This window comes from Sinohyriopsis cumingii, chromosome 3 (genome assembly GCF_028554795.1).
Source record: "Sinohyriopsis cumingii isolate HCF-2022 chromosome 3, ASM2855479v2, whole genome shotgun sequence".
Lineage (NCBI taxonomy): Eukaryota > Metazoa > Mollusca > Bivalvia > Unionida > Unionidae > Sinohyriopsis > Sinohyriopsis cumingii.
This window is the reverse complement of record NC_142963.1, coordinates 75,948,565-75,975,215: the sequence shown is the minus strand read 5'-3', so window position 1 is coordinate 75,975,215 and position 26,651 is coordinate 75,948,565. Positions and strand designations below refer to the sequence as shown.

At 36.4% G+C, this 26,651-nt stretch overlaps 1 protein-coding gene across 1 annotated transcript in view; it reads left to right on the top strand.

Moving 5' to 3' along the window:
* The first annotated feature begins 24,149 nt into the window (after positions 1-24,149).
* The window catches only part of LOC149803136 (polycystin-1-like protein 2), a 42,101-nt gene continuing 39,599 nt past the window's right edge, over positions 24,150-26,651 (top strand). The window contains exons 1-2 of the mRNA XM_089951345.1: positions 24,150-24,377; positions 25,002-25,229. Coding sequence (XP_089807471.1) covers positions 24,171-24,377; positions 25,002-25,229 — 435 coding nt within the window. The 5' untranslated portion in view covers positions 24,150-24,170. The remainder of the gene's footprint in view (positions 24,378-25,001; positions 25,230-26,651) is intronic.

Sequence of the window (26,651 nt, the reverse complement as noted above, 5' to 3'; positions counted from 1 at the left end):
AATAGTGACTTTTACTTTTTTCGATGTCTTAGCTGCGTCTATAACTGCATGGCAAACGTGCAACGAAAGATAGCACATGATGACCTTCACCTGAATGTTCTCCTTTTGGATACTGGGAATATCATCACATCGCAGATAACATACAAATGGGACATACAGAAATGGTCAGAAGCAGCAGAAATGTTTATTGTGCAGCCGAGAACGGATAACTTTACAGGTTCTCTCTCTCTCTCTCTCTCTCTCTCTCTCTCACACACACAAATCGTAAAATCTAACATTAACTTAGCAGATTCAAATCGTTGCTCACACTGAAATAGAGGTCATCCAGTGTCGTCCGCCTGAAAAATTATTCCCATGGCTTCACTCCACGGTTTCGTATTTTGCAGAGGGGTGACTTTCTGAACAAATAGAGAATCCCTACATGTTAAAAATACAATCAAGTACCATTTCAAGTAAAATCCATTAATGGTTATGTTGATGTGAATCAGTTTTGTTTTAGAATTCAATATTTACAATATGCTGCAGATATCTAGCCCAGTATGATTACCACATGGCTTGAATGCGAAACTATGGCCTTTTATGTATGTATGTATGTATGTATGTATGTATGTATGTATGTATGTATGTATGTGCCTTGTAGTACTTTTTTTTCCACCTTATCACAAATATGGTTATGAGCATCAAGATAAAATATGAAACTAGAGATGATACAATTATGTACAATGTATGGTAAAGGACAGATAAAGGTAACACATCAGATATAAACCCCTTTAAAGATGAATAATTTTTTTTTGTATAAACCCTATTCCCATGAAAGGTTAAAGATTTTCCAGGCGGTACGTGCTCGTATACTTCCTTCAAACAGCCCACCCCAAAACACTTGACCAGAGTTCTCTTATTAATTTTAACTGACACGTTCTCAAAAAAGCTATACAATTTACGACTGGGGGAGGTGAAATTGAAATACCTATATACTGTACCATATTGTTCGTCATTACAATATGCTTATTTATTACTTCTCACTGTTTTGCCTACATAATTCCGACTAACTAGTGTCTGGTACTAATCACATAGTTCCGACTAACTAGTACTTGGTACTAATCACATAGTTCAGACTAACTAGTGCCTGGTATTAATTACGTAGATCAGACTAACTAGAGTCTCGCACTAATTGCTCTGCAAAATACAAAACCGTGGAGTGAAGCCATGGGAATAATTTCTTCCGTGACAAAGTACAAACCATTAGAGATAAGCTTGACACCACAATTTCAATTGACTCGTCGTCACCATACAGTTGGGATACAGAATTTGAGCGGCAACCATTAGCAGCATTTGAACCTGTCTCTATGGATTTTGTACGTACAATCCTGATGAAGAGTGCACCAAAGTCATGCGAACTTGATCCAATTCCAACATCACTGCAGCTTGAGTGCTTAGATCCAGTATTGCCTTCACTAACTGATGTTATTAATACCTCTCTCTCATCCGGGGAATTCCCATCATTTTTCAAAACTGCCATTGTAAAGCCTCTGCTGAAGAAACCAACACTAGACCATAACAATTTAAAGAACAAACCGCCCAGTTTCTAATCTCCCATTCATTTCAACAATCTTAGAAAAGGTTGTTCTATCCCAGCTTGTATCTCATCTAAATTCAAACAGTCTTTTTAGCAATGTACAATCTGCATATCGCCCTTACCACAGTACTGAAACTACTCTTCTAAAAGTAGTTAATGACATTCTCTCTGCGTTGGATAGCGGAAAGATTACAGTCCTCACCCTCCTTGATTTGTCTGCAGCATATTACACAATAGACCATGATATATTACTTCACCGTCTCCAGCATGTATTTGGCATTCATGATACAGCCTTACTGTGGTTCACGTCCTACTTGGTCAACAGGACACAAATTGTATCTGCAGATGGAATACACTCCAGCCCAGTTGATCTATGTTGTGTTGTTCCACAGGGGTCTGTTCTTGGACCTGTTCTCTTCATTCTATACACTCAGCCGCTCTCAAGTGGCATAGATCGTCATCCAGTGTCTCACCAACTGTACGCTGATGACACCCAAATATACAAATCTAGCCACCGAACTGAAGTTGATGCTACCATCCAAGGTGTAGAGAGGTGCATTTCTGATGTGAAATCATGGATGACATGTAACAAGCTGCAGATGAATGATGATAAAACTGAGGCCATTCTGATCACAACAAAAAGACTTTCTCATTCACATCCTTTACCTCAAACAATAAATATCAGCAACGTCAAAATTAAATTCACACAATCAGTACGAAACCTAGGTGTTACTCTGGACAGTACTCTCACATTGCATCAACATGTCATGAACATATGCAAGGCTGCATATCTTCAGCTGAGACGCATCAGCTCAATTCGCAAATATCTTTCAGTTGACGCCACTAAAACACTTGTGTGTTCATTAGTACTTTCAAGACTGGACTATTGTAGTTCAATTCTGTCTGGTTCGTCACAATATCTACTCCAGAAACTTCAAAAAGTTCAAAACACAGCTGCTTGGATCATATTTAGAGTACCACGATCAGAGCACACCTCCCCGCTGCTCTGTACCCTAGACTGGCTATCCATTCCATCCAGAATCACACACAAAATTTGTTCTCTGTGCTACGTTTCATTGTCGGACTCTAGTCCAACATACCTATCCGATCTCACCCATGTGTACACACCAGGAAGATACTTACGCTCCTCTTCTGCAAATCGTATACTCATTATTCGCACTATGAAAACAAAGTCATATGGACAGCGTTCTTTTACATACCAAGGCCCAGCAACGTAGAATAAATTGCCCACTGAACTTAGACACAAAGACACAGTGATCACATTCAAGAGGGCTCTCAAAATGCACTTATTTCTTAAGCTAGTACAAGCTTAAAGATCTAATAATGTTTCCTACCAGAAATATTCTCAGGATGTTTTTTATTTTTTAATGTTTTTTCTAATTTCATGGTTTGTTTTTGTAATAATATTATTATATGATTTTTTATCTTATAGGTGTTGTCTAATGTTGTAAAGCGCTTAGAGCTTCTAAAGATTAGGCGCTATACAAAGTCCTCATTATTATTATTATTTAATCGCATAGTTCAGACTAACTAGTGCCTGGTATTAATCTGCAAAGGTCTCGTAAACTACCTTAGGTTGGGGTGGGGTGCTCCCAGTATTATCTTTAATTATTACAGAAGACCCACCCTGGCTAGTTTTTGTTTGAAATTGAAGTAGTGATAGGGATGCAAAGCTCCGAGCCCCCAGTCAGCGATGCCGACAGTTAAATTACTGAATACACAAAAGGTGAAATTCAAATAAACAACAAATTTAATTCCATTCAATAACAGATAGTTCTTCCTCAAATGAGATTCAATATTCAAAACCCTATAACTAGTCTTTCACTCGACCAAGTGACGGCCTATTTCATCATCTGACTTAGTGTGATAGATTTTCCTCCTGTCCTGTGTTTCTACTCATATGTAGTATTTCTTGACTGGTACCCAGGACCCCTTCAGTCCAGCAACCACGTCCTTCACCCTTCCATTTCCTCCATTTTCGTTCTCTCCTTTTCTTGTCCCCCAGAGACTCGGGACCAACTGTACCAGGGTATTTCCCTTCTCTGTCTCCTATAATTCCTCCGGTCCCTAAAAGCTTCCTGTCCCAACATGCAAGGACATTAGTATATTCTTCTAGCTATCTAGTCTCACACTAAACAACAATCTATCATCAGATAAACCATTACCTTCTTTGGTCACGCATTCGCGCACATCGAAATACCCATACTTTCTGGTATGGTATACACGGTATCAACTGCTTATTATGCATATATCAATAGATTTCACCACATCGGTATATATAGATTCTCAGTCTTATTATACAGAACAATATCACATAATCAGACGCATTTCTGTACATTACACTTCTACAAAGTGTACACAGATATCCACATATCCATGCGCTGATATATCCTTACACATTATACTCTTACAAAGTATACACAAATAGTCAAATACCCCTATTAGCTAATATTGCGCACTGAAACCATTATACAAAGTTATAATTCAATTCAACATTTGCAAATCTAGAATATCACATGAATAAATGTACGAAATTACTACGAATTAACCAAATAGCGAATTACAATATTAATTCTTTATATAAACATTGTTCATATCTCAAAATATGCATGTAGATCAAACACTACAAAGGATGATTCTACGTACTAACGATTTTTGTAATGAAAATACATGCTGCACATAATTAAAGTACAATTACCTTGCCGTAATAGATTGCGACAATCGAGCAAATAAGTCACTGACCTGTCCGAAGCTCTTTTGTAATTCCCAGAATAACAATGTTTCCCGCCAATTTCGAATGACGTCGGAGTAGCTTATAACCTCCTTATATAATTCCCGCAAGATGGTTTAGAATCTAATGACGTTTAGTTTCAAGACACCAGATTTAAACTTGCGATTCCAATGGTGGCCACGCCTTGCTCAATTCCGAGTGGATGTCGATTCACCCATGGTCTACATAATTAGCAGACATTGCCCCCTTTCCGGCAGTCTGTCAAGGGTGGATTTACGAACCCCACTTGGTATTCCTTTGAGCCCAACACCGGTAATTCATGCCACTTACCTGTGAATCGTACGCAGCCAAATAAGGCGCCAGTAACAAGTTCCGATGGCCATACAACTGGCTTCCGACCCGCCCTTTTAATGTCGGCTTAAACTATCGTAACATAAGCCGGCCGGCCAGCTGTGTACACATCGCTTTGACACTCATTATTCGCAAGGCTGACACTCGCAACATTTATGAAGCGAATAATTAGCATCAGGGTCTAGCATATACATGTTGCAATCTGGCTATTATTCCTTACTTATAACGTGACATAATCACATAGTTCCGACTAATTAGTGCCTGGTAATGATCACATGGTTCAGACTAACTAGTGGATGTACTAATCACATAGTTCAGATTAACTAGTGCCTAATACTAATCACAGCGGAGACCAGTGGTTCTCACTGTGGGCGGTGGGATTACCGAGGGGGCGACAAGGCTGAATAATGCTATTTACTGGGTAAGGTAGGGGTTCCTGAGGATAACCAAGGGGACACTGATCCGAAGAAAAGTCTAGGAACCACTGATTTAGACTGCCTGGTACTAATCACATATGTTTCCATTTTGTTTCGTTATTACTCAGGTCTAACATTGCAGGGTTTATGTGTTGCTTCTCACCGTAAATTCAGGTCCAACTTTGCAGGGTTTATGTGTTACTTCTCACCATAAATTCAGATCCAACATTGCAGGGTTTGTGTGTTACTTCTCAATGTAAATTCAGGTCTAACATTGCAGGGTTTATGTGTTACTTCTCACCGTAAATTCAGATCCAACATTACAGGGTTTGTGTGTTACTTCTCAATGTAAATATAGGTCCAACATTGCAGGGTTTGTGTGTTACTTCTCAATGTAAATTTAGGTCCAATATTGCAGGGTTTATGTGTTACTTCTCAATATAAATTTAGGTCCAACATTGCAAAGTTTACGTGTTACTTCTCAATGTAAATATAGGTCCAACACTGCAGGGTTTATGTGTTACTTCTCAATGTAACTCCAGGTCCAACACTGCAGGGTTTATGTGTTACTTCTCAATGTAAATTCAGGTCCAACATTGCAGGGTTTATGTGTTACTTCTCAATGTAAATTCAGGTCCAACATTGCAAGGTTTATGTGTTACTTCTCAATGTAAATTCAGGTCCAACATTGCAGGGTTTATGTGTTACTTCTCACCATAAATTCAGATCCAACATTACAGGGTTTATGTGTTACTTCTCAACGTAAATTCAGGTCCAACATTGCAGGGTTTATGTGTTACTTCTCACCGTAAATTCAGATCCAACATTGCAGGGTTTATGTGTTACTTCTCAATGTAAATTCAGGTCCAACATTGCAGGGTTTATGTGTTACTTCTCAATGTAAATTCAGGTCCAACATTGCAGGGTTTATGTGTTACTTCTCAATGTAAATTCAGGTCCAACATTGCAGGGTTTATGTGTTACTTCTCAATGTAAATTCAGGTCCAACATTGCAGGGTTTATGTGTTACTTCTCAATGTAAACTCAGGTCCAACATTGCAGGGTTTATGTGTTACTTCTCAATGTAAATTCAGATCCAACATTGCAGGGTTTATGTGTTACTTCTCACCGTAAATTCAGATCCAAAATTACAGGGTTTATGTGTTACTTCTCAATGTAAATTCAGGTCCAACATTGCAGGGTTCATGTGTTACTTCCCACCGTAAATTCAGACCCAACATTGCAGGGTTTATGTGTTACTTCTCAATGTAAATTCAGGTCCAACATTGCAGGGTTTATGTGTTACTTCTCAATGTAAATTTAGGTCTAACATTGCAGGGTTTATGTGTTACTTCTCAATGTAAATTTAGGTCCAACATTGCATGGTTTATGTGTTATTTCTCAATGTAAATTTAGGTATAACATTGCAGGGTTTATGTGTTACTTCTCAATGTAAATTTAGGTCCAACATTGCAGGGTTTATGTGTTACTTCTCAATGTAAATTTAGGTCCAACATTGCAGGGTTTATGTGTTACTTCTCAATGTAAATTCAGGTCCAACATTGCAGGGTTTATGTGTTACTTCTCAATGTAAATTCAGATCCAACATTACAGGGCTTATGTGTTACTTCTCAACGTAAATTCAGATCCAACATTACAGGGTTTATGTGTTACTTCTCACCGTAAATTCCGATCCAACATTGCAGGGTTTATGTGTTACTTCTCAATGTAAATTCAGGTCCAACATTACAGGGTTTATGTGTTACTTCTCACCGTAAATTCAGATCCAACATTGCAGGGTTTGTGTGTTACTTCTCAATGTAAATTCAGGTCCAACATTACAGGGTTTATGTGTTACTTCTCACCGTAAATTCAGATCCAACATTGCAGGGTTTGTGTGTTACTTCTCAGTGTAAATATAGGTCCAACATTGCAGGGTTTATGTGTTACTTCTCAATGTAAATATAGGTCCAACATTGCAGGGTTTATGTGTTACTTCTCAATGTAAATTTAGGTTCAGTATTGCAGGGTTTATGTGTTATTTCTCAATGTAAATTCAGGTCCAACATTGCAGGGTTTATGTGTTACTTCTCAATGTAAATATAGGTTCAATATTGCAGGGTTTATGTGTTACTTTTCAATGTAAATTCAGGTCCAACATTGCAGGGATTATGTGTTACTTCTCACCGTAAATTCAGATCCAACATTGCAGGGTTTGTGTGTTACTTCTCACCGTAAATTCAGATCCAACATTGCAGGGTTTATGTGTTACTTCTCAATGTAAATTTAGGTCTAACATTGCAGGGTTTATGTGTTACTTCTCAATGTAAATTCAGATCCAACATTACAGGGTTTATGTGTTACTTCTCAATGTAAATTCAGATCCAACATTGCAGGGTTTATGTGTTACTTCTCAATGTAAATTCCGGTCCAACATTGCAGGGTTTATGTTTTACTTCTCAATGTAAATTCCGGTCCAACATTGCAGGGTTTATGTGTTACTTCTCAATGTAAATTCAGATCCAACATTGCAGGGTTTATGTGTTACTTCTCAATGTAAATTCAGATCCAACATTGCAGGGTTTATGTGTTACTTCTCAATGTAAATTCCGGTCCAACATTGCAGGGTTTATATTTTACTTCTCAATGTAAATTCCGGTCCAACATTGCAGGGTTTATGTGTTACTTCTCAATGTAAATTCAGATCCAACATTGCAGGGTTTATGTGTTACTTCTCAATGTAAATTCAGGTCCAACATTGCAGGGTTTATGTGTTACATCTCACCGTAAATTCAGATCCAACTTGCAGGGTTTATGTGTTACTTCTCAATGTAAATTCAGGTCCAACTTGCAGGGTTTGTGTGTTACTTCTCAATGTAAATTCAGATCCAACATTGCAGGGTTTGTGTGTTACTTCTCACCGTAAATTCAGATCCAACATTGCAGGGTTTATGTGTTACTTCTCAATGTAAATTTAGGTCTAACATTGAAGGGTTTATGTGTTACTTCTCAATGTAAATTCAGATCCAACATTACAGGGTTTATGTGTTACTTCTCAATGTAAATTCAGATCCAACATTGCAGGGTTTATGTGTTACTTCTCAATGTAAATTCCGGTCCAACATTGCAGGGTTTATGTTTTACTTCTCAATGTAAATTCCGGTCCAACATTGCAGGGTTTATGTGTTACTTCTCAATGTAAATTCAGATCCAACATTGCAGGGTTTATGTGTTACTTCTCAATGTAAATTCAGATCCAACATTGCAGGGTTTATGTGTTACTTCTCAATGTAAATTCCGGTCCAACATTGCAGGGTTTATATTTTACTTCTCAATGTAAATTCCGGTCCAACATTGCAGGGTTTATGTGTTACTTCTCAATGTAAATTCAGATCCAACATTGCAGGGTTTATGTGTTACTTCTCAATGTAAATTCAGATCCAACATTGCAGGGTTTATGTGTTACTTCTCAATGTAAATTCCGGTCCAACATTGCAGGGTTTATATTTTACTTCTCAATGTAAATTCCGGTCCAACATTGCAGGGTTTATGTGTTACTTCTCAATGTAAATTCAGGTCCAACATTGCAGGGTTTATGTGTTACATCTCACCGTAAATTCAGATCCAACTTGCAGGGTTTATGTGTTACTTCTCAATGTAAATTCAGGTCCAACTTGCAGGGTTTGTGTGTTACTTCTCAATGTAAATTCAGATCCAACATTGCAGGGTTTGTGTGTTACTTCTCACCGTAAATTCAGATCCAACATTGCAGGGTTTGTGTGTTACTTCTCACCGTAAATTCAGATCCAACATTGCAGGGTTTATGTGTTACTTCTCAATGTAAATTTAGGTCTAACATTGAAGGGTTTATGTGTTACTTCTCAATGTAAATTTAGGTCCAATATTGCATGGTTTATGTGTTACTTTTCAATGTAAATATAGGTCCAACATTGCAGGGTTTATGTGTTACTTCTCAATGTAAATATAGGTCCAACATTGAAGGGTTTATGTGTTACTTCTCAATGTAAATTTAGGTCCAATATTGCATGGTTTATGTGTTACTTTTCAATGTAAATATAGGTCCAACATTGCAGGGTTTATGTGTTACTTCTCACCGTAAATTCAGATCCAACATTGCAGGGTTTGTGTGTTACTTCTCACCGTAAATTCAGATCCAACATTGCAGGGTTTATGTGTTACTTCTCAATGTAAATTCAGATCCAACATTGCAGGGTTTATGTGTTACTTCTCAATGTAAATTCAGATCCAACATTGCAGGGTTTGTGTGTTACTTCTCAATGTAAATTCAGATCCAACATTGCAGGGTTTATGTGTTACTTCTCAATGTAAATTCAGATCCAATATTGCAGGGTTTATGTGTTACTTCTCACCGTAAATTCAGATCCAACATTGCAGGGTTTGTGTGTTACTTCTCACCGTAAATTCAGATCCAACATTGCAGGGTTTATGTGTTACTTCTCAATGTAAATTTAGGTCTAACATTGAAGGGTTTATGTGTTACTTCTCAATGTAAATTTAGGTCCAATATTGCATGGTTTATGTGTTACTTTTCAATGTAAATATAGGTCCAACATTGCAGGGTTTATGTGTTACTTCTCAATGTAAATATAGGTCCAACATTGCAGGGTTTATGTGTTACTTCTCAATGTAAATTCAGATCCAACATTGCAGGGTTTATGTGTTACTTCTCAATGTAAATTCAGATCCAACATTGCAGGGTTTGTGTGTTACTTCTCAATGTAAATTCAGATCCAACATTGCAGGGTTTATGTGTTACTTCTCAATGTAAATTCAGATCCAATATTGCAGGGTTTATGTGTTACTTCTCACCGTAAATTCAGATCCAACATTGCAGGGTTTGTGTGTTACTTCTCACCGTAAATTCAGATCCAACATTGCAGGGTTTATGTGTTACTTCTCAATGTAAATTTAGGTCTAACATTGAAGGGTTTATGTGTTACTTCTCAATGTAAATTTAGGTCCAATATTGCATGGTTTATGTGTTACTTTTCAATGTAAATATAGGTCCAACATTGCAGGGTTTATGTGTTACTTCTCAATGTAAATATAGGTCCAACATTGAAGGGTTTATGTGTTACTTCTCAATGTAAATTTAGGTCCAATATTGCATGGTTTATGTGTTACTTTTCAATGTAAATATAGGTCCAACATTGCAGGGTTTATGTGTTACTTCTCACCGTAAATTCAGATCCAACATTGCAGGGTTTGTGTGTTACTTCTCACCGTAAATTCAGATCCAACATTGCAGGGTTTGTGTGTTACTTCTCACCGTAAATTCAGATCCAACATTGCAGGGTTTATGTGTTACTTCTCAATGTAAATTCCGGTCCAACATTGCAGGGTTTATGTTTTACTTCTCAATGTAAATTCCGGTCCAACATTGCAGGGTTTATGTGTTACTTCTCAATGTAAATATAGGTCCAACATTGCTGGGTTTATGTGTTACTTCGCAATGTAAATATAGGTTCAATATTGCAGGGTTTATGTGTTACTTCTCAATGTAAATTCAGGTCCAACATTGCAGGGTTTATGTGTTACTTCTCACCGTAAATTCAGGTCCAACATTGCAGGGTTTGTGTGTTACTTCTCAATGTAAATATAGGTCCAACATTGCAGGGTTTATGTGTTACTTCGCAATGTAAATATAGGTTCAATAATGCAGGGTTTATGTGTTACTTTTCAATGTAAATATAGGTCCAACATTGCAGGGTTTATGTGTTACTTCTCAATGTAAAGATAGGTCCAATATTGCAGGGTTTATGTGTTACTTCTCAATGTAAATTCAGATCCAACATTGCAGGGTTTATGTGTTACTTCTCAATGTAAATTCAGGTCCAACATTGCAGGGTTTGTGTGTTACTTCTCAATGTAAATTTAGGTCTAACATTGCAGATTTTATGCGTTACTTCTCAATGTAAATTCAGGTCCAACATTGCAACGGTTACGTGTTACTTCTCAATGTAAATTCAGGTCTAACATTGCAGGGTTTATGTGTTACTTCTCACCGTTACTCCAGTTCCAACACTGCAGGGTTTATGTGTTACTTCTGAACGTAAAATCTTTGTGGGCAAACATACTTCTGTGTCTGGTAGGAGCCATACGTTATCATTTGTTCATTATTTCTCAGATCTAACATCACAGGGGGTCAATTTCAAGAAGGAAATATTTGAAGAGGGCGCAACATACAAAATAAGTGTCCGCGTGTCCGCAGCTAATCTCCGAGATGCTGTAATCAAAGAGATAGTGACGGTTAACTTGCTACCATATGGGGGAACGTGTGTAACAGACAGAGAAATAGGTAAGTGTATGTGTGGGTGTGGGTGTGGGTTCGGGTGTGAGAGCGAGAGAGATACAGAGACAGAGAGACAGCGCAAAGGAAAGAACGCTTTCAGTATCCTGACTTCGGTCACTGCGGTACCAAATGTACAATATACACACACATATATGCATGCATACGATAGCACACACCTATTCGTACACGATTTTGTCAATCGACTAAATGAAGTCAAACTAATTTCATACGAATTTAGCAATAAAAAAAGAAAGCCCAATTTGAGCGGTATTGTTGTTCTTAGTGCCGTGGGAAACATTAAGTTGTCTGGGCCTATAGTTCCCCAATTTTTTTTTATTTTTACAATGATCAGTTATACCATAAATCTATTTGTTATTGACATATCATAAATTTTGCTATATTTCTCCATAAATATCACGTAAAAACTACAAGCAGACGATTCAAACTATATTTGAAAATGTAACCGGGTCATTTACGTATGCTTTGAAACATTTGTGTTGCATTTAATTTGAATTAGTCAAGTGGTTTTCTCATAGTCGAGCTAAAAAGGTGTGCAGCGACAGTGGTATATTTAAAAAATAAAAATAATGAATCTAAAAAAAATAATTGAAATCGGGTGAAACTATTGAATCAAATAATCTAAATAGTGATAGAATCGTATCTGCTTAATTTCATTTTCTGTGTTCTTGTTTCGTTTTGTTGTTTTCTTGGGGTGGGGTGGAGGGGCTTATCAAGCTAACAACTTTCCCGGGATGTACATACGGACGGATGGTCAGGATCAAATCATGATGAAAAATAATTTTATGCCCCATGTCATAAGCGGCACAAAAAAGTTTTCTGCAGATAGTTAGCGTTGTGTAATGATTACCCTTGCCACTGTAATTCAGTACTATAATTCCAATTTCGACAAGACGATTTGCGATATATTCGAAGCTTTTGTATTAGAAATATAGGTTATCATGTATAATTTAATCTTTGTATTTTATTTCTTTAGGGGTTGCCACCGTAGACTTCTTTCAAATAGCCTGCTCGAACTGGTTAGATGAGGAAAATCGAATTGAGAGGAATAACATATCGGACAAAAATCCAATCCTGTCTTATGCCATCATCCAGAGGACTGAAAACCCTCTCCGAGAAATCCTTCTTTCCATGTCAGGTACATGAATGTTGGTCACAATACCGCAAACAAACAATATTTAACTCGATCATAATGTGATGACACCGGGAAATTTTCACATTTGTTCATCTGGTGGTCATACAATATTGCCTGGTTCAATTTACAAACATGAAAATCAATCGTCTTTATTGCGAAAGAGCCTGATTTTTAAAAAGATACAGAAAATAACTAAACAATATATATGCCTAGCTTTTTAAATTTAATTTAATGGATCAATATATTTAATATTCACAAATATCATCGATTGTAAATTCCTTCGGTGGCAAATATTTTATCATTTAGACCGAAAGTCAAAGTAGTCCAGAGTCAAAAAAGACTTTTTCCATCCTATGTTTCGATATTTAGATTGCGTTAAACATTGCTTACTCGCGGTAAAATCACATTAGATTTAATATTTGCTCATATTTTGACATTGAAATAGGGACGAAAATATGAAAATTTCCTATCGAGATGTAGACATTACAAACTCTATCAGTTGGTCGGACATTACAAATCGCAGTGTACAAACTTTTATACATGCATAATACACGGTTGGCTGTGAACATTCTGGGCACGAAGGAAGAGTTCGTGCCGGAGAGTTCAGAGCCTTTGACGAGTGCTCCATCAAACATTTGATTGAACACAAGGTAAGGGTTTGAGACTGTTTGGCGAGTGCTCGGGCAAACGTTTGTTTGAGCACAAGATAGGGTATGAGACTGAGGACTAGGTGCCTTTGGTGAGTACGTTGTTTATTATTTTCCGGAGCACGAAGAAAGAATCTGGCAACGAGGATTCATAATGTTTGGGAGCCGTCTTCGTTAAATGCTTGCCGGAGCACGAGTGAAGAGCTTGAACCGCAGGGTTCAGAGTTTTTCGCAAGAGTTCCATCCAACGTTTTCCGGGGCATGAAGAAAGAGTTTGGGTCCCCGGGTTCAGAGTCTTTGGTGCTTGCTGTGTCAAACGCTAGCACAGTACAGCATGGGTGTGGTCATTTTTCGTACACGATCAATTACTGAACACTAAATTATGTATCAAAGTCCTAGAAAATGAGGTTTTTAAATATGAAAGACCCCCCAACAACCCCAACAATCAGATTTTAAAGTAAGGCTGACGTCACGAAATTGTAAACGAGAACCCTGTTAAAACAGTTCGATTATGCAAGAATCACGATAAGGGGGGATCCCTTACAGCTAAATGACGAGTACTAGGAAGAGTCTTCTCATCATGACCTACAGCCTAGTATAAATATAATACTGTATTATTGTATTGGATGATATGCATTCCCTAACAATCTTTAACAAATATACCATTCTTTTTTCTGTATTTTTAATTTGGAAATTATTCTGATGAAAGTCACGATGTATTAAATCCTCTTGGAAATTTTCATACTTTTAGTGCAATTTATAATTTTGGGATGACAGCCCCTGTCATTCAACCAATCAGACACTGCTACCTGACTCATTCGAGTAAGTGATTGACAGTTTTTATCCTTTTAGACCTTTTGTTTTTGACAGCGAAGAAAATCCTTCTAGCCTGCTATTTTTGTTTTAAAAGTAATAACTAGTAACACGTTGAAATATATTCCCAACATTATTCAAGATTCATTTTGAGAAATTCTGTGATGACGAAATTAGACATTTGTAAGGCCAAATAATGGATAAGACCTGAGCAAAGCAAATATTCTCTCCTACCGGAACCGGGCGTAAAGCATGTTGTAGCTCCTATGTCGAAATTATCAGTGTTTTATGTACTGTTATGCTATTTTATTTGCAATTGTTTAGCTTCCTGTACTATCTAAACTATATATAACATGTATGTCATTTATGAAAGACAAATCGGATTTATTCACTACACACACACACACACACACACACACACGCGCGCGCGCGCGTGCGCGCGCGTAATTTATTATGATCCAGAACACAGTATATTTAATTATGTATTTTTGCATTTCAATTCATTAGTTTAATATCCTCCAAAGCCTACTAAAAACGGGATAATTAGGCAAATGCATTCAGTCGAAAGTTAAATAAACAAAAGAACTATGTACAATCGAGCTCTTCTGAATCAGCAAATTTTTATTGAGTAATTTCATATTTTCTAGCGTCCATGGAGTCACGTATCACCACCATCGTCGGCGATCCCTATGATAATTATTCTGCTACACTTCTTGTGCGGGTTTACGATCTCTTTGACAATTATATTGAAACTGTAATACCAATACAGGTATGTTCCTTTTCTTTCTTTCTTTCTAAGATATAAAACTATGTATGACTTAAAGATGGATTCCCTCACAAAAGTCAGTTATGATTTTATTCGATGGACGTTTTTTTTTTTTTTTGTCGATCAGAATTACGTTAAACGATTCTTTTACCACCAAAATAGTCCAGTTCAGCTTGTGTATGGTGTTTGTGGGGTGACCGGAGGCTGTTTTGCAGACTTGAAATTGTGTCAGTTACACTCAATGACTGGAAGTTCTCAACAAGAGAGTCGCTGATTTTCATAGATGTTAAACATAAGGGTTGTTTTGGTTTTGGATTGGAGCTAATAGTTTCTGAGGTATAACAAAGAGGCTTTAATGTCCGATTGACCTATGACATGCCACATCGTTCAAAGTGAATGAACTGTAATGATCATGCTGTGAGATGGAGAGATCGCAGGGTGAGCTGGAGGAATAGTAGTGTGAAATGGAGAGTTCCCTGGGTTAGTGGAGAGATTGTAGGGTTAGCTGGAGTAATCGATCAATACGATCATTCCAGCTGATCCGTTTTGAACGATTTTGGCGTACCATAGTTGCCGGTTGTTGACGCATGCGTAACGAACGACATGCTGTAAATGACTATAGTTCGTTTATATATATACATTACTATAGTTCGTTTATATATATAATCTCGTCCGCCGATGGGCTGGAAGACTTCTGCATTCCCATTTTCTTTCTTGACACTGATGTACAATTCCTGGAAAAATGTCATCTATTCTTCTTCTTATAAGAGATACAGATTCATGTCGTCCCTTTGTCGGAAAGTACAATTGTTAATGGTATTGTTATTTTGGAGAAAGAAAGAGAAAGAAAGCAGTTTTAATAAATATTTCCCTAAAATGATGTCGGTCATGTTTTTGATACCCTCCAGTCTGAAAGTTGTGTTGCGGATATTTGATTTTACCATTGAATCGAATAATCAAATTAAAATCGTGGCATAATGGCTACAAGCGTAGAATTCAAAATTAGGAAACGAAAGAAAAGCATTTTGCAATTATGCAACCTTGTCTCAAAGCAAACCACACAAATACAAAAGTCTTCTCGGTAACAGTTCCTCGGAAAAAGTAGACTCACAAGATGGCAGGCATAAATTGTTGGGAAGTTGATAACGTGAGTAGTATCAGATTATATAGACTGTTTCTTAGTTTCAGAAGATTTTGACCACACGGAAAGTTTCATAAGCAGAAATAATTCCATGTTATATAAACCCCATCTGGATGTAATGTCTTATTGTTGGTGGGGGAGGGTGATTCATTGTCACGTTTAAACAAATTCACATTATTGCCTATATCATGCTTAGGAAATTGAATACCAGTTTTTGCGGTTACTAAATTTGGCAGTTTTCAGATGTCAAGCAAGTTCTGTGTCTTTGCATCTATTAAAATTCGCGTGGGCGATTTATTCTCAAACTTTTCAAAGTAAAAACGCACGTGCAGGAATGTTTCTTTAGAGGTTTAACCTCTGCAGGAACTTCATCCGACTTTTGTAACTGTTTGGGAAGGAATGCCAAAATAAGCCATTTTCATCATAATTGTCTGACAAAGATAGTGGAACTAATTAATTATTTAGAGTAAAGTGTGAAATAAATCAGTGACACGTCTTTGCACCTCACGATTCAATTAACACATGGAAATCAATATAACCAGTTTCAGTGTCACAATATGATACCACTTTTTTTTACCATTTTATATTGGTCCAGCCTACTTCAAAACAGGTTTTTTTGTCGATGTAGGGGCATTGCATTAAAAAAGCAACAGGTACATCTTGAAGTTCATCGTTTAAATTAATACACGGTACCTGGTTGTTTGCCTTTACTTGATCCACTTTTGATTTAAATGGATGTGTTCCATTTTCTAAGACAAATATGAATTACAGTTTGCCAATGTGTGAAAGTCATGTAGATTATACCTTTCCCATATTCCTTGTATGATCGTGTGTCCCAGGGCTCTTGGTGCCTCAGCGGTTAGAGTGCCGGACTCGCGACCGAAAGGGTTCGGGTTCAAATCATCCGACCAGCGTTGGTCAGCTATTGCGGTGTGTCTTTGGGCAAGGCACTTTACATCGAATGCCTCGGCACTAAATAGCCTGCTGGGGCGGCTGTGCCGGAAAATACCAAACCAAACCAAAATGTTTTCCAGTGCTGAACAACAATAAGGAATATCTGTATATTTCATATGCACACAAACCTAATTTCTTTTCAACAGTCTTTTCCATACTTCAATCTGAATTCATGGAATGACACCGTATTGGCAGCTACGCTCAGCGAATTTCTTGATCACGTGGACCATGCAATTAATGTGGCCAATATGACAGGTGGTCCGATACTAGCTATAAACATAGGCATTTCAGCTGCGTCACAAATTCCTTCCTTTGACGTAAGTAATCACTGAAACTTCATTACACTCTCTTTCAAGTGTAGGACTTTTTCTATTTATTTATTTTTTTATAATTTTTTTTTTAAATTTTTGATCGGCAGGGTAAGATAAGGAAAAAACAAATAGCTCGGTATCTCTGTAATCCTGGATTCCACTCCGTAATGTTTTGGAAACAGCTTAATCATTCCTTTTTCATGGATCACGCTGATTACATTCACATGCTATTTTTATCCTAACTTTTTTTCCTCCGCTTACAACAAATGACCCGTCTCATAACAAAATTATTGAATCTGCGTACACGTATCGGGTAACCTTGTGCAGAACAAGTCAAACAACAAGAACTGAAACTATCTAAAATCTAACATTAAACCCTATATATTTGACAGAATTTTTGTCGTTTATTTCATCCTACGTTGCAAAACATATGACTAATTCAGAATTGATTTTTTTATAAAATACATACATACATACATACATACACATGCATACATACATACATACATACATACATGCATGCATGCATGCATGCATACATGCATGCATGCATACATGCATGCATACATACATACATATACATGCATGCATGCATATATACCCACACACATGCATACATATATACATACATACATATACATGCATGCATACATGCATACATACATACATATTCATGCATGCATGCATACATACATGCATATACATGCATGCATGCATGCATATTTACACACACACATACATACATACATATATACATACATACATATACATGCATGCATACATACACACACATACATACATACATAGATGCATGCATATACATACATGCATACATGCACACACATACATACATACATACATACATACATACATACATACATACATACATAGAACAGACTGACATAAAGACCACCTGAGAGACTGACAGTCGCAGAATGAGACCAATTGCTAGAAATAAAGCCTGTTTTAAAGGGATACGAGAAAGACGCATTGACAGCAATAGTCATATGAATGACGGACCTACACATCGTCAGAGAAAGAATCAGTCTGACTTAATATCAGATCCCAGCTGTCCTACGTGAAGATCTGACGACGACCGCTTAGGGATAATATTCTGTTGACCTTTGAATTAGCCAATGAAAATGCAGCTTTCAAAATTTTGAAAGTGAGACACATTCATGCTTGTCATCTACAGTGTTATGTCTCCAAACGCGAAGATATAAGACTTCATCTGATTGGTTAATAAAATTTGCGATTATGGCAATAACATAGGCTACAAGAACATGACCTCTAAGCGGTCGCTGTAAGATCTTCATGTTTAACAGCGGGGATCTGATTTTAATCAGATTGAGAGATAATCTAACAAATACAGACCCAAGAAAATTGTATTCAGATGGTAACCCATGTCTTATTTAGCTTCCTTTTGAAGAAGACGGTGGATACATCTCTTTCTACAATGCTTGGAAGGGTCTGATAGACTACCAGAACCCTTCAACCTCGATGTCCTTCAGTGAACTTTTGAACAAGGTCATCAAACCGCCTTCATCATCTGCGAGTAGAATCATCGTGCAGGAGGTACGGTTGTGGATGGTCTAGCATGGGGCTATAAAACATTATCATAATCAATCTCCGACTCAGCATTACATCTGATTGGCTACTGTTCAAACAGTGACCAATCAGATGTCAGAAATTAATATTTAGTGTCTGTGTGTGTAACCTTTGGACTGGGCATCGCTTGCATCAAATGTCAAAAAAAATGTTGCAAAAATATCTAAACTTACAGTACGTACACTACCGAACGTCGCTATTCACAATATATGATGGATACATTTAATTGAACGCGCATTTAAAAACTGGTTTGTTATTTAAAGTTGAAAAGATATAATAGTTAAATACGAGTTTACAATATTCTGTAAATGGAGAAAAAACGTTAGTTGAGTACATACTGAAGTTGAAGTTTATGAAAGCACGGCCATATCTTGGTACCTATGGTCATGTACATATATTAAACCTTAATAGTCTACTTAATTTCAGCGTTAACTTGTTACACCTTTGGCAAGGCTTAAAGTAAAACCAAACCGATATATAGGTACGTCTTCAAGATGAAATTTTATCCTACCAGATTTCAGTCTTGCCGAGAAGGAGCGCCCTTTCTAGTTCAAATACTAGTGTACCAAAACCGTGTAGAGACCGGATGTTGACTTTTTGTACTAATCTAAGCATTATTTCGACTATAAAGTGAACTCTCTGTGTGTGTGTGTGTGTGTGTTTGTTTGTTTACTCTAGCTGCAGTAAAAGAATTCAGGCGAAGACATTCGTACACCTTTGATCCAATGAATGAATGCCTTTCTCCTCACGAAAATCTGTATTTTTTATTATTTTGTTATGTATATTTGCTTTATTTTTTGTACATAATGAGCGAAATTGCACAGAGAACAGTTAATGAAGTGTTTGGACATAATAACTGTTGGGGTGTTCTGCTTAGCATGAACGTCATTTTGTCTAGTGAATTATATTTACAAGTATATTCATAAAAAGACAAATTCACTCAAATACTCGGCATCACTTGGATGACACGCTTAGTCTAGATGTAATGCATTCTTCTTTACTTGACTTCTCGAGAAAAAAAGAAGAAAAAAAAACTCTGACCAAGAATGTAAGCCCTCAGAGATTTCATTTTTTTATAGCTTAAACTTGTTTAATTATATCAGGTATGTGATATATGCACATCACTGTAATATAATAAAACATTTAATGATCGTCTCCATATTTAGTTTGCTGAATCTTTCAAACCTCTGTATGATTCCATTGAAAACTCTACGTGCGCTCACCATTATTCATTTGATTGAAATACTCATATCATGGCATCATGCTGGCATATCCCTAACAAACAATACAGTGCAATAGTATAATCGTGTACAAGTCTAGTCCAACTGTAAACTGCACATACCCAGATCTGATGTTGCATACTGCACCGGTAGATCTAGGTCTATGGAGTTTCGAGTAATGAGTAGAATGAGCAACATAGACCCTGATGATGGTCGATCTTATTTGCAGTTGGACTCGATTTATAAGAGTTAACACCGTAATATTTGTGAGGATTTACTTTTCAAGTTAATTCATTTCAGCTTAGTTATCATCAAAACACGAATCAAATGTAATATAAAAATAATTCGACTTGTTATGAATTAACAGAGTTTCTGCAACCTTATTGGATATAAACGGTCACGTGGTACTGATCTGGATTTTCTTTTGCACATCGGTACATTCTGGGGACTACTTTTTGGTTCCCAGTGTCCATGTAATTTTTGTAAAGATTTACCTATACCAATGCCTTCCATCGTAAATAATAACAACATCATGATTAGCAGTTGAAATATAGTGTATAAAAACAATAAACGTGGCTGTCGAAATATAGTGCGTAAAATATCGTGTTTTCACGTAGCTGTCATGTTCTCGTGAGGGCCACTCCCAAAAATACTATGATGTCTGCACTATCCAACTCTGAGTGTTATTCTTTCATTTTTCTTTCAACAAAATATTTTGATCATCGCAACATCGTCAAGGATCAGTGGTACAAGAGCCTGTCGGTAGCCTTCCTTATCATGATACAAGAACCATTCTGTAACCTAAGGGAATAATATCTATGTGATACGTTTGATTTCAGGCGATGGAAAAAATTGTCAAGCATATCCGGGTCAATTTAAATAGTACAGAATACCAGAACTATAAAAGGAGGGTGAGTCAGGTTGCAGAGAGTTTCAGGGTCGATGTTTTGAATAAAGGAATCAACAAAGAAACAATGGTAACTTTCGTATTCTCGTTATATACATAGCAAATATAAAAACAGAATAAATTAATTCTGTTGTAAATTCCTTGTTTCCAATGGTCATACTTTTCATCCTATGAAAGTGTTAAATTTAATTCTGTACTAGTTACTCTCTCTTGGGGATTCAAACAAGTCCATTCTGTTTGAACATTTTTAAACACACAGAACATTTTAACTATTAGGTGGGAAAGACAATTTTTCTGAATAAATATTTTTAAATCAAGCACACAAAAGAACATATCAAACTATTGCTAACATACTATCGATTTGGATTGACCGTAGTATTTGTCTCCATTGCGACGATGCAAAACACTACCTTCCTGCAGTAGTGACAGTGCGCTCATAAGTTATTGTCAGTTTCTGCAAAGGAATACAAAAAAAATAATTCAACACAATTTAGAGTATTTAGCCCACTCTCTTCAGTCACAGTATTATTGGGAAGATTGTTGCAAGCTTCATTGCTGTCTACTACCAACATTTATTAATCCAACGTGTAGACTCCTCTGTAATTGTTAGCATCAACACACGCTAATTGTTGTGATCAGTCGTGGGCTTCAAACATATCTGACAACAGATGTGCAGGTTGGGTCGCTTCGAGTTGTAGATTTCTGGTTAAAACAAAGCTGCCGCCCTCAGTCCGAATCGATACTATCTACACTTGACATCCATGACGGATTCATATTTGTGTTACATTTTCTGAGAATAATGGTTCTTCAAAGACAAAATTAACTGAGTTGAAGTTCATTTCCACTTGTACACTACACCCACTACAGCCAACACCACTACTACAGCCATAACCTCTAGTACTACTTCTAGACTTTTAGAATCAAAATCAACACATAAAAAATATCAATGTAGGTAGACACTGTCACACATAACGAATGAATGACATTTATCGGTTGTAGTATAATATTATTGCCGAAGATGTTATTCTAAAACAGGCATATCATTTCAGAAGTATAGATGTCCAAGACACATTTTGAATTCTGAAGCTCAGTTTCTATTTTTCTTCCTGTGAACAGATCTGATCATATTTTTATGATGGAGCCCACCCGCACTTAAAACTATAAATACCATTAAATTTTCGTCTGTTACAGACAAACAACATAAATGTTTCGGTAAATATTGGTTTCGGATACGCACAGCCTTTGCATGACAGACTGTGATTCTTGCCAAAGTTGCTTGTTTGCCTTAATAAATTTTACTTGTCATACAAGACGCATTCTAAATTAAGATAAACGGCAATTTAATCTGTATAACGAGGACAAAATCAATAAGCCAGAAAGTAATGCATGGGCTGATACAATCAGCAACGGATGGTTCGCGAACTATTTTCCAATAACGTGTCAAGAAGTTACTTTTATTACATACCCATTTAATTTTGCATGTTTGATCGGGCATTTGATATTATGTTCAATTCATATTTCCGTATCACAAACCCAGATTGAGCTACTTAGGTGTCTTCTTGGACGTCCGCACAACGATAGTTTCAGAGACAGTGGATCAAACTTTGTAAATTCCATTTCGTTTGCAGTTTCATTCATACTGTGAAGATAAAATTATTTCATAAAGGCAAAAGAGGAGATATGTAATAAAATACGTAATCACATTCGTATTTTCTTCCAAGTAGGACAAAGTAATTTGTTCGAAATAGATTAAGAATAAGTCCCTGCCTGACTGTCACTATGTATCGCCTGTCTCATATAAATTGTGTATATTTCCAATTTACACCATTTACTTATGATAATGTCTTTCTATCTATCTATCTATCTATCCAACCATCCATTCATGCATCTATCAAATACATATATTCAAGGCTGCAGTTGTTGATAGTACATCTATGATGATAAATGTTCTAAGAACTCTGGACACTGGGATAGAAAACGGCGAGAGATATTTGAGTACTGTCAAAGGTATGTTACCTACAATTTGTAATTACCCTTCATCAAGAAATCTTTCTCAGTGATATACAGATCATGCTTTTCCTTTATGATACATTATATTACGATCGAAAGATAGCAGATGATAAGGCGGAGAATGAAACTCTTTCTTTCCCTCTTGCAAGTTTTAGTTTTAAAGTTTTGATGGAAGCTGGCCGAGTTTTCTCGAAACATAAACTTCTCAATTGTTATTCAATCACGTAAAGCGGGTATAATATCTTTTGGCGGGTATAATATCTTTTGGCAAGTACTTATGTATTTAAACAAGCGCATCCTGCAGATCTTTCAGAGATACATTTAAGTTTCTCGAACCTTCTATGCATACATCTGCCGTTGACTCAATTTCACACAAAACATGACTCGCATTGCTATTATTGATACAATTTTTTATCAAAGAAAGACAACATAAACTTTCTAAGGTATCTTTTTCAAGCCCTCTTCTTTAGATTGCTACATGTTTCTTCGTCTCTCAAAGAGCCACAGTTGCTCAGTGGTTAGGGTTCCGGATTCAAAACCAGTAGTGTTGCGGGTGAAATCCAGTCTAAACCAGGCCATGTGGGCTATTGTATATCCCTGGGCAAGACATTTTGATCAGATTGTCTCGGCATTAAATAGTTAGTTATATATATGATGTATCATTCAAATCAAAATCAATCAATCATTCAACCATCATTAGTGTTCGACTTTGCAAATATTATATGGAAATTAATGTGATGTAATTTAATCTTACAAATATTCTTAAGAATTCTTCCTCCTCCGATATACCGGCTTTACAAGATGATCTGCCACAAACGCTAAAGTAGGTGAATATTATGTTGAGATAGCTTACGGTTGTTTCAGTTATAAGATGCAACCCTATGACAATGGAACACGTTTTCTTTGGACCAAGATTTAAAGAAAATAAAGACACTTACACTGAATATATTGGAATTACGACCCGTTTATGATAGTTCATTAGATGAAGATAATAACCAGTCTGCATTACGCTTAGTGCAAAGAACGCATATACGAATTTTCAAAAAAATGCTATTCCTGTGTACAGTACGCTAAGACTTACACGAAAGTTTATCATCAAAAAAGTTTGTTCCCTAAAAGTTCCATTTGCATATCTTTAAGGAATAATGTGTATTTCACTTTCGTTTCTCTTACTTTCAGATATGATCTCTTTGGTTGAGAGACTGGTCCCCATGGTTTTACCTGCAGAAATGGAAAACTGGGATTTAGTCACTGACTTGGCAGACGCAAGAGACAAATACGATTCTCTGCTTTCCTTAGCTGACGACAGTACGATATCAAAGGTAGAGAATGCGAAAATTTCACCTAATGAAAGAAGCTATCTCTATCTGAAATCACAACAGAAGCTGAACATGAAGATTGCTGAAAACACTGAACTTGTGAGTACAATCGGATAGTGATGTAATTCAATTTTAACGATGTTTATTGAAGCATATACAAATGGAGAATAAATTGTGCCTGACGGGTTCAAAGATGGAAGAAAATTAGTTTTACGGACATTCAGGAGTCAGTAAACAAAGTACAGATCGTCTGCTGCTTACTCACGTTTGTCATCTAGTAATAGTCTTTCACTTTCATGCAGAATAAATATGTCGCTTTCAAGATTATTTTCATCTGCAGGTTTCAAACTTTTGACAATTCTTATTGGACGACAAACTATAATTAAATTTGTTGACAAATAAAAATGAATTATTATGAAAAACATTCTTTGGGATAGGGAGGTTGGCTTTATATTTTTGTCTTTTCCTGGGAACCATTAAAGAATTAATGTGAATTATGTATTATGTCTGTCTGTCCGTGCCTACGTACATGTGCACTAAATAAACTGTAATCATTGATTGTGATTAGAAGTGGTACATAAATGTGCAAAAGAATCTCTGAAATTTAGACATTCCTAATGGAGGGAGAAGGGGTCCGCTTGGAGGAGAGGGAAGGTGGTGGGTTATAACTAACGGACAGGACGAGGGTTGACTGCAGGTTCTATTTTCATTTTCTCCCGTCAGATCACAAACTTGCGGGTTACGCTACTGGATGCCTTGGATTTAGCTGCATCTACCACAAATGTGTGTCTGAACTGCAACCAAACGTTCGGAAGTAATATTATCGATAGTAAATTGATGACACGCCCGAGTCAGGACTTTAAAGATATCGTTATTGATATTTTAAGCTCAAGAGTCCACGTTTCCTTGCAAGATAACGGACAAAATAACACTATCCCTGTCACTGTTCTGGTAAGTAAGAAAACAGAAAGTGTGCAATAGTTTTCTTGTAAATAAAGGCTTTTAATATATGCATGGAATGCGGAACCCTATAGTAAAAGTCCGAGGAAGAAGTCCGATGGTTTGAAGTCTTTTTAGAGTGATTCACAAACGTTTGGATAAGGAAGACCACGTATGCCCATTTGTTACAACTCTATGTTTCAAACTTAGTAAGAGAAAGAAGCAAAACTAACAAGTTTTGTAAAACTATACCAATAATTGTATTCTCGAAGTTAAAAAAAAAATGAAAATTAAGAGGAATTTACAATTTTGCGAAATAAATGAAATATAATCCTAAAAAATATGATCAAAAATCCTTAAGAATAGAGTGTTTCGAAAGAATTCCAGTCTTGAATATGCTGACGTATGAGTAGTCTTTCATGTGCTGAAAAGCCAACAGTCTTGGTGTATCACGATGTCATTGTCCAAAAGGTCTTTGAATGAATGCACGACAATCCCAATATAGTGTTTAGTCACAACAGTAATATGATCACATGTTAATTCCAATAAAAATTTTAAATAAATGAATCCTTTCAAATTAAATCTAGACACAACATTAAATACTTTTGCAGGCTGAAAATGAAATAAGAATAGAAAAATGAATATGACTATGAATAGTCGTTAACTTCTATCCTTGTATACATCTCTTCGTATATACATCTCCACGACTATTACGACTCTATGTCAAAATTCATTACCATGTGACAATGTATCGCAATACATACCCACGTGGCATACTTCACAATATCAAATTATACCACTGGAAAATTATTTCAGATTGTAAACAGGTTAATTATCAAGTAAACAACCTAGTTATAGCATTATTATTAAAAAATATAATTAACAATCATGGACAAAAATTAGCAATGTAATATGTTGTTTACACATGAGCATTACAACTACAGTCATGGACAAAAATGAAATGCACATCATAGATATACATAACACTGCGATACAGCAAATTTACCGTAACACTATATTCGAAATGCCCGCAAACGGGAGTTTTAAACGCAAAAATGTACTCAAGTAACACGTGCAGTTCTGATGTTTGAAATGGCTGACGTCACAAAATTGCATGCATTTTAAATCAACTAGTTAAAACAGACCTCATTATGCAAGAATTAGACATCTGAAGAGCTTGAAAGCAATACCGTGTACTGAATATGGATGCCTATAAACTTTTTAAATGAAACCCAACTATTCATTTTGTTCTAGAAATTGTGTTTTGATATTTACAAGGAGCCAATATCTACATCCTTTTGGATATAAAGGTATTGGTTACCTGAAACATGTCTTTTTGCACTAATTACATTCAGAAAGGAACCCTTGCCAAAAATGGCAAAAGATCATGTTAAAGAAAGGTCCACAAACGACGTCACGTAAGTGACATTTGCC